We start from the raw sequence: 9734 nt of genomic DNA, 5'->3' as shown, positions 1-9734 counted from the left end.
GGACACTACCAGAGTCAGTTTTATTAGAGAAGAAGGGCCTGAGGGGACTGGAGGGCTGAGAGAGGCCCTGCCCCGAGCAACAAACACACCACATGGCCCACTCTGCACCAGCTCCTCCTGCATGTCTGTCAGCCCCAACTGTAGAAGTATATTTTCTGCCAGGAGGGCAGGTAGTCCATGAGCGGCCCTGCAATGGAGGGAAGGAGGGGTTAGGTGAGCCAGGCCTCTGGTCCCGCCCTGGGCCCTTTTCTGACACTGCTAGCAGCAGATCAGCTCAGGACAGCACCTCCTGCTGCATCTCCTGCCTCTGATGCTATGCTGGAGATTAGATCACAGACAAGGATCCCACACTTCCAGGGAGCCACGGAGCATGACCAACATGACCATGCCCTTTATGGTGGGGTACCCAGACAGGCCCCAAAGCCCCTCCTTGCCTTACCAGATAAGTCTGCCTCCAAATATGCAGGTCCCAGAGGCAGGAGGAGGCTTGCCAACCTGATGTGGCCTAATAATCCTACACACAGATGCTGTTCTGGCCACATCCCTACCCCATGGGCCATTTTAGGCCCTGGAGCTGTCACCTCCCAGCATTGATTTAGGGTTCACTCCTGACTGTCCATTAACCAAACCAAAAAAGAACAGAGCAAACATTAAAATGGGGCCCTCTGAGCCAGGCAGTAGTGGCGCCCGCCTGTAATTGCAGCACTCTGGAGGCAGAGGCAGGCAGATTTCTGAGTTCGAGGCCAGCCTAGTCTACAGAGTGAGTTCCAGGACAGCCAGGGCTACACAGAGAAACCCTACACAGAGAAAAAAACACATCCAAATAAAAAAGGGGGGGGGCGCTCTGTGCCTCAGGGACACCCCACAACTGCGCTGTCCTACCACACTTACTTGCCACCAGGCCAACTCCAGGGATGTGGTCTGCGAGCAGCTGGAGCAGGAAGAGGATCTTGGCTCTGAGGGAAGAAGAGCATGCTGAGGGGCGAGGCAGGGTGGCTCCCTGCTCACCAGGAGCTAAAGCCCTTTACTGAGCACCAGGCATTTCCGAAAACAAGGGACTAGGATGGACCTCAACATAAGGCTACACCACCGGCACTCCACCTGTCCACAGCTGCTCCCAATGTTCCCAGCTCTGTCAGCTGGTAGGCGTCACTCATGCCCCTCCCTTCCCCTTCCTTTCCCTCCCCTCCCCTTCCTTTCCCTCCCCTCCCCTTTTTTCCACCTTCCCACCATTGGTATTCAACATCAGTGCTTCCTAAGGGTCACTTCACAGAAGGTCTGTGCCCTGGAAGTTTCTGGAGGGAAGGAATCTGGTAGAAGAGCTACATAGAAACCTCACAAGCCAACACTCAGAGTAGGCAGGGCTCTGGGAAGGGGACAATGCTAAGAGAGGTCCCCTCTGCCTCAAAGAGAGGCTTAAGATACGGGACTTCCTGCAGGAGAACCTGGGGCGGCACACTGAAAGAACATGTATGGGCTGGAGATGTGGTTTAGGGGGAGCACACTTGCTCAGTATGAAGCCTTAGGTTTGATCCCCAACGGTCCTGGGGGAAAAGGACCTAACATTCATCACGTCTTATGTTTTGAGCATGGGCAAACATTCAGTTACTGCACCCTACACAACCTATCAGACGGGAACCATCACTGTCCCTGTTTACAGGTGAGGACATGAGCCCAGCTCCTGCTCAGACACTCTACTTACGCCATAGTGCCCTGGCAGGCCTTTCTGAGAGATTCCTCTGGCTAATGCAGGGGCTCTGATCCTCACAGGTGATCAGTATGGGGTAGGCCCAGCAGTACCAGCCTAGTTGGGGCCTGTTTAAGACGCCCAGCCCCTATGAAGCAGCCTGCTCTGAGAAGCAGATATCCCATGGTGAGAAGAACTGGAGAGGGGCGGCCTACATCAACTGTGCCGCCCGCAGATCTTGCACCCTCGTCAGGAGTCTCTCAACCCAAGTGTGCAGGCTCACGCTGGCCTGTCTCCTCTTCAGGTAGTCAGCAGACCCCAGCCCTCTCCATGCAGCATGAATGCCCTGGTGATGTGAGGAAGGCGATCCTTACTCAGAGAAGCGGTCATAGAACGGCGAGCGTAACAGGTAGTACAGCAGCAGGATTGTGCGGCGCCTCAGTTCCAGCCGCTCCCTCCGGGTCAAGTTTTTCCTGTCACTCAGGAGACTCAGGCTGTAGGGGAAGGGACAAAGGGACAAGGATGATCTATGACCCTGAGAAGGAAAAAGCCACAGCCTGGGATAGACACACAGCAAGCAGAAAGCCCCAGGGAACTCCTTATCTTCCCCCATGCTCACCTAGTCATATCTACCACACCAGATAGTAGCCAGGGTGTCCACGATCGCTGACCCCATAAGCCCAGGCTGAGCACTGACGGTCAAGATGTCAAGGATGTCTCCAGTGCAGGGTCCGGCTCAGCTCCTCCCCAGCCCGCCTCCAGCACAGCTAAGGATACAGTGCAGCAGGGGCCGGGCGATATACAAAGACTCTGCAATGGTCTCCTGCAGCCCCAGAGGTGTTGGGGGTGTGCTCAGTTCCTCCTGCTGCTGTTTCTGCCGACTTTCCCGCTGCTGAGGGGCTCCCCAGTGCCGTGAGTGCAGGGAGGGGCCTGGAACAGAAAGCCAAGGTGAGTGAACCAGGAGCCAAAGCAGGTGCTGATAGATGCTGGTCCCTCGGGCTCACACTGACCTCAGCACCATAGGTGCCCGGTCCAGCTACATCTTCACTTACTGTTCTGGAGGGTTCGCACCACTCTGTTTGACCGTTTCCCCACATATGACGGCTCCTGGCAGCCCAGACTGTGGTCACCATCTAGCAGGTATAGACAGGACATAACATAAGAGGGACACATTCCTAGCACAACCTGCAGAGAACAATGTGCAGTGAATGCCTGAGGAGCTACTAGGAGAACACAAGAGCCTGTCCTTAGGCAACAGCTGAACTAAGAAAATCACACCCAGAGACAGTGGTTCGGCAAAACCTTTGCCCAGAGGGAAGTCCTCTGGAATCTACCCTAGCCCAGGAAGAGGCCACCATCACTCACAATCATCCAAGAGCCTGGGGTGGACATCCAAGAGGGACAGGACGACTCATCCCGTCAGCATCTATTGGCGCTCTAGGAGCATGAGGCCAAATTCTCTCGATCTTTTGTGTTCAAGTTCACGTGAAGGCACATCAGTCCTCTTTCATGAGGCTAACGGAGGGGCCCTAAGCAGCGAGGTGCCCTGCCTCGTGAGGCTGTGGTTTACGCTACAGAACCAGGCCCAAGATGATGTTGGCAGGACCCCACCTTGTGCTGATACTCTAGTTCCTGCAGCCCACAACAGAAAAGGAGGACTCCTGCACAAGTCCCATGTTCAGGGATGGGAGTGTAGCTCAGTGGTAGAGAGCTCACCTTGCATGTACAAGACACTGAGTTTGATCACCAGGATCTCAAACACAAATAAACTCCCAAGCTTAAGTTCTAATTTTCTCAAACGCTTTCTCTTTCTCATAGAATAAATGAGTGCGGAGCGGGCAGAAGTGTGCTCCAGAACCTCGGAGTAGCCCAGGCCCCACTCCACTCCTGGTAGAGAAGCAGCTTACCCAAGGGCTGTGCCTGGGTCTCCCTGTCCAGAGGAACAATGGGGGGTGACGTCTGAATGCCAGCCTTGAACCAGATCAGCAGGAACATGCGCAGGACAGCCCTGAGTTGGGATTATGGCAGTCAGGGGAAAGTGTCCAGGAAGCAGGTGGCAGGGCTGCTCTACTGAGCCCCCTCATTGCTGGACTGGGTCACCCCACCTGAGTCCTGCCCTCCACAACCCAACCTACTTGGCCAGCTGGATGAGCGCGATGACGAGCCAGCGGCCCACTTCGCCCCACACCTTGGCGGCCCCCATCTCCATGAACACCTCCACACACTCCAGGACACTCAGCCATGTCAGCAACTTCTGCTGGGACAGTGACTGCAAGAAGCCCAGAGGTCAGGGACCTTCTCTACCCCCAAGTGCTGTCCTAGAGAAAGTGGGCTCCTCCAGCAGGTGGGGACTCCCCGCTTTCTAAGCCTAACACCTGAGTTCAATACCAATGCCACTGCTACCAGGCTGGCTGGCCTGGGACAGGCCTTTCTAGCTCTCTAAAACTTCATGCATGAGGAGGGTTAGAGAGATGCTCTTCCAGGGGTCCCGAGTGCAATTCCCAACAACCATACGGTGGCTCACAACCATCTGTAATGGGATCAGATGCCCCCTTCTAGTGTGTCTGCAAACAGCTACAGTGTACTCATATACATTAAATAAATAAAGCTTTAAAAAAAAAAAAAGACGTGTCCCATTTAGTTCTAGGTTTTTTTTTTTTTTAAACAACTTCATGCATGAGACAACAATTGGTCTGAGGCTCATGTGGATGTGTCTCAGGGATCTGAGACTACGACAAGTGCTACATGTGCTGGTCATTACTGTCTTCTTCTGAGTCCCTGAGCTCCCCACCCTCGGCTTCTGGCAAAATTCTCACCACAGGCAGCTTTTTCCGAAGCTCCTTCCGAAGTATCCCGTCGTTGAGCAGCACAAGCAGGTTAGAGGCAGAGTACACTGAGAAGCAGAGGCGGTCTTGAGAGGCTGGCTCTGATGTGGCCTTCACACCCCCCCCCTCACCTTTACCCTAGAACTCTATGGATCACAGCTACCCACGGACTGTGTGGAAACCAACAGGCCCCTCCTCCCACTTCCTGCGAGCCCCATTGGATGACACCAATAAGAAATGAGCTGATTAGAGTCACAAGCCCTTGCTCTGCTGGACAACACTGGTTACAGAGCTGCTCAGAACTGCCTGTCATGTTCCAACCAGTCAAGTGTGTGGCTCCACCACCTCACCTTTTTCTCTCTTCAGATGGTACCCTTGAAGGGCCACATCACACCTTCAAAATCTACCTCATCCTTTCAAGATCTTCACTACCCCCACTAAACAAACACTGCCGAAGAGTCATTTACAGCATGGAGGTTGTGGCATCTGATATTGGTTCTGACATCAAGAACTTTTCTGAACTTTTATTTTCTCAGCTAGACGGAACAACAGTGCCCTTCTCTTACTCATAGGACTAATAACTAGCAAGGTCAGGAAAGTTGCTTAATCCGAAGCAAAACCAGGAGTAAATAGCCAGTCAAAGCCCTCACAGGTCTCCCAACTCTAGGAACACCAAGTGTCTTGGGCAATGGGCAGCTGATGTAAAGGGAAGCTCAGGAGCTACAGCTGGGGTTCCTCTGGATGTCTTCTCCCTCCCCAGCCCAGAGCCCAACTCACCCAACTCAGACAGCTCGTGTGAATCGGAGAAGCGACCTAGGAAAGAAGGTATAGAAGGCGTTTGTTTTACCCTGTACCTTTGGGCTCCCTAGCTCCCTATATGCCACAGGAACCCAGACAGAACTGAAGCACCGCGACCACTACTCTGGGTCAGCAGGGAAAGGGCTATAAGGTTCATGGGTCAGAGTCCCGAAGAAGTGGGTCAAAGGTCAGTGTGGCACCTGCCAGCAGGTAACTGAGGCCCCGTACAGCCGTCTCCAGCTGGGCCGTGGCGGCTGGATGACGAGTCACGTACTCCTGGTAGCGAAGGCTCAGGAGCCGCAGCTTCTCCATCCCGCTCGGGCCACCGACAGTCCCACCGGCCGACAGCAAGGCTGGCAGCGGCGCCCTGCGTCCTGAGCCCTCCTTCCTGCTTCCGGCCCTAAACCCGCCTCTCAATTGCTCAACTTCCGCAGTCCCGGGCGACTTAGACGCGCGGAGCCCCTGAACGCCCCTTCACCCCATCTCTAGCGCCTCCTCCCCGCGACCGTGAACTCCCACCCTCCCTCCTTCCAGCCATTGGCTCCTTCACTCTCCGCCCTGAAGTTCCCTAGAGCCTCCGGCGCCCGATCTTCAGCCTTCTTGGTTGGCTGTCTTAGCGCTTGCGTAGTTAGAGCTTGCCGGCAGGCTGAACAGTTCATACTAGAGAAGGGACTGCGAAGCTTCAGGCTTTCTCAGCAGATCGCCGAGAGCTCGAACGGGAGGATCGGGAAGCAAAGAGTTTGGGATTTAAGGCACCCGGAACCTTGAAATGGTCGTAAATGGGTCTCAGCAGCCTCCAGTCTCCAGTTTTTCACAAAAACAGGGCCGAGGAAACCGAGGCAAAGTTAGCCAGCAGATTAGGACAGTAGCTTCGGCTCCATCTCCTTCAGAACATGTGGATCCCCAAAACCCGTACCCGATGCCTAACTACTTGGAGAATACCCTGGCCTATCCTTCTGCTCTCCGTTTAGGGATGACCCTGCGCGTTAGCTTCCCTGATCTGCACCTCGGGTTTCCTCATCTACAAAATTGTTTGGGCCAGACTTGGACCTTGACCAGCGTTTTCTGGCCTTTGGATGCACCTCCAGGCTCTCAGCTGGCCTCCAAGGGTTGGCTGGAACTCCTAAGGATCCATTCCTGAACTGAGCTGCAATGCTGCTAGAGTCAAGGTGCTGCAGAAGTGGAGGAAGGGAACCCGCTCCTGGGAGGCAGTTGATTGGCTGTGGGAAGAAGGGGCTTGGCAAATCTGTGCCACTGGGGACTCCACCCGCGAATTTACGGTATACAAAGAATTGTAATACATTTATTTAATATCCTACCAGATATTATCTTCAGACAAGGACAGAATATGCCCAATTACGCCCATCCAGTATATTACGTGCTTGTACGAAAATGTCATAATGAAACCCATTATTTTGGTTTGCTTCTTTTGAGACAGGATCTCACTGTGTACCCCAGGCCCACTTCAAATGCACATCTGCCTATGTCTGCCTCCCAAGCGCCGGAATTAAAAGCATGTGCCAGCACAAAAGGCGAAGCACATTGTTTTGTACAATTAATACTACACTAATAAAAATTCCCATTAGGGAGCTGGAGAGATGGATGGGGGTGGGTTAAGAAATGCTCATTTAGTAATCTTTTTAAGAGCTGGGCATGATGCTGGAGAGATGGCTTGGAGTAAAAGACCACTTGTTCTTGGGGAGAACCCACATGATGGCTCACAACCATACTAATTCCAGTTTTAGGGCAGTCAATGCCTTCTTACGATCTCTGCATGCACACATGTGAATATACATAGAGACATGCAAGCCAAACTCATATGCGTACAATGGAATAAATTTTAAAATCAAAGCTGGACATAGTGCCACATCTCTGTAAGTAATTCCAGCACTCGGGAGGCAGAGTCAGGAAACAGGTTGGCTGCAGGTTTGAAAGCAGCCTCGCTCTTGTGGTGAGTTCCAGGTTAGGCCGCATTAGTGTCAGACTTTTTTTTCCCTCCGAGACAGGGTTTCTCTGTGTAGCCCTGGCTGTCCTGGAACTCACTCTGTAGACCAGGCTAGCCTCGAACTCAGAAATCCGCCTGCCTCTGCCTCCCAGAGTGCTGGGATTACAGCAGACTGTTTTTAAAAATCAAATCTAAGTTAATTTTTAAAGTGCCTGCTGTGTCTGGTCAGGATTGGAATCCTGCTCTAGTCTGAGCCAGAGCCCCGCCATTTTAAGCTGCACACTCACCAGGAAGTCACAACATGTCACCACTTCCTTCCTTCTCTTTCTTTGATTGGTGTGGAGCCAGTGTCAGCAAAGGTTCGAAGAAAGGTGTCGTGATCCTCAGAAAAGTCCGCGGTATGGGAACCGTGAATGAGCTTTTTCACCCTGTCCTGAGGCTTTCCCCACACTGCTCCTCGCCCTATTGGCAAATGTGATGGTTCGATCTTCATTGTCAGCTTGGTGTGTTTAGAATCACTATAGAAACATAGCTCCGAGTGTGTGGAAACACATCCATGCCTGTGTTTCCAGAAACATTGCCTCCAGAGGCCTCAGCCTGGATGTTTGTGTCCTCGTCCCTTGGGTTGGAGTCCTGAGCTGGATGAAGGGGAGAGCATGCGGAACACCTGCGCTGTCTTTCTGTTTCCTGACTGCAGATGCAATGTGGTCAGCTGCCTCTGGCTTCTGAAGCCATGACACCCCCGCTACGATGCATTTGTACCCTTAAACTGTGAACCAAAATAAATACCCAGCTTACTCTGCCAGGTGCTTCTTTTGTCAAATCCAGGAGAAAAGTAAGTCATACATCAACTCTGCCTGATTGGTGGGAACTCTTCCACAGATGAAGGCAGAGGACGCCCAACTACTTATCCTAGGTAGCACAGCAAGGCCCTGACCAAAAGGCTTATCACAGTGTCCTCTAGGAGCCGTGACACGATGAGGCAAGCTTGGCTAGGCACTGGCCTCAGAGTCAGTGAGTTTACAGCCTTTCGGCCACTCCTCCCACCCTCTGCTGCAGCTGTGGTGAAGGCGTGTGTTTGTACCTGTGTGTGCATGTCAGCAAGTACTTAGGTGCAAGATTGCATCAGATGGTCTTTTGTTCTGGGAGGGAAAGACAGGCCCCGGAGGAAGGAGTGGTCCACCCCCTCCCTGCCATATCCCAACAGTGAAGGGTCCTTCTCTCCAGGAGAGGGGACGGCCCAGGCAGCCTGGCAGCAGCAGAATTTTTTTCCCTAGATCTGGAGGCTGATTAGGCTCCAGAGACAAAGAACAGAGGTGTGCACACGCACACAGGCTTGGCAGGCTGGAAGGAGGCCCCTCCCGTTTGGATTCCCGCCTGGACCTGGTGGCAAGGCTGGGCTGCAAAGGCCTCTGGGTAAGTTGTGCTGGATCCTCACACCTTCTGTGTGTCCCAAACCTCGGGGAGTAGAAAGACCAGTTGGACAGGCACAGATGAGGACAGCAGAATCCTAGAGAAGGTGCTGGACAGGTCTAAGGTCACAAAGTAACGTCCTGGGTAGAGCTGGCTCGAATGGGGTGGGGGAGGGGGTCTCAGCTCCTAAGGACTAGGCTCACTTGGGTTTTCCTTTCCTCTGAAGATTCCCAAAGGGCTTCTGGAGGGTCCAGCAGATATGTCTGCCCTTCCTTGCACTACCCTACCCACAGGGCTGAAGTTTCAACCAGATCCAGGTGACCGAGTGACTCCAGTGGGATCTACAGGGGCAGTATCTCCACTAGCTCACATCTCTTTAAGGAAGACTTATCTTGGTCTGGGCTCTGCCTGTGACCCTACCTGTTCCTTCACATTTTGACTCCCACAACCATAGCTCTGGGTTGAGGGCCACTCCCACCCACCCCGGACCCAGCTCCCGACTGCACAGCAGGCTGAAGATGACTATGAAGCCCTGGGACTCAAAGCCCTGCACACCAGGGTTTTCTCTTAATTCCTAAAAGTACAAGAGGCAGCTTTCTGTTTCTATAGCAACCGCTAAAGACCTACAAGCTGCTCCCCCATCTCCTAGAGAAAGGCATTCAGCATTCAGATCAAGGGAGGAGCCAGCCCCAGGCTACTGTTCAGAGGTCTGCCCCCCCCCCTTTTTTTTTCTTTTTTTTCTTCGAGTCGGGGTTTCTCTGTGTAGCGCTGGCTGTCCTGGAACTCACTCTGTAGACCAGTCTGACCTCGAACTCAGAAATTAGCCTGCCTCTGCCTCCCAAGTGCGGGGATTAAAGGCGTGTGCCACCCACTCTTACTTCTTATATCTGGACCTTCAGGCTAAAAGGCCCAACCTGAGCTGCTGGTGAGGCCCCTACCTTAAAGGGCAGGTCCAAGTTCCCACCCAGATTCCACACACACACTGAACAGCTGGAATGTGTGTGGAGGTGGGGGAGGGGGGCTACCTCCCAGAACAAAAAGGCAACTTAAGCTTCCCTTGAGGACC

At 53.3% G+C, this 9734-nt stretch overlaps 1 protein-coding gene across 1 annotated transcript; it reads right to left on the bottom strand.

Moving 5' to 3' along the window:
- Position 1: 1 nt before the first annotated feature.
- On the bottom strand, positions 2–5730 carry Pex16 (peroxisomal biogenesis factor 16). The gene is made up of 11 exons (XM_052183036.1): positions 5511–5730; positions 5290–5325; positions 4504–4580; positions 3823–3956; positions 3595–3695; positions 2740–2820; positions 2465–2617; positions 2307–2379; positions 2062–2181; positions 892–956; positions 2–187 (listed from the first exon to the last, which is right to left on the bottom strand). Exons 1-11 carry the CDS (start codon positions 5620–5622, stop codon positions 129–131), a joined length of 1011 nt encoding a protein of 336 aa, XP_052038996.1. The 5' UTR covers positions 5623–5730; the 3' UTR covers positions 2–128.
- Positions 5731–9734: the final 4004 nt, after the last annotated feature.

Source organism: Apodemus sylvaticus, chromosome 5 (assembly GCF_947179515.1).
Source record: "Apodemus sylvaticus chromosome 5, mApoSyl1.1, whole genome shotgun sequence".
NCBI lineage: Eukaryota > Metazoa > Chordata > Mammalia > Rodentia > Muridae > Apodemus > Apodemus sylvaticus.
Note: the sequence above shows the minus strand (reverse complement) of the source record. Positions and strands in the feature narration are given on the sequence as shown.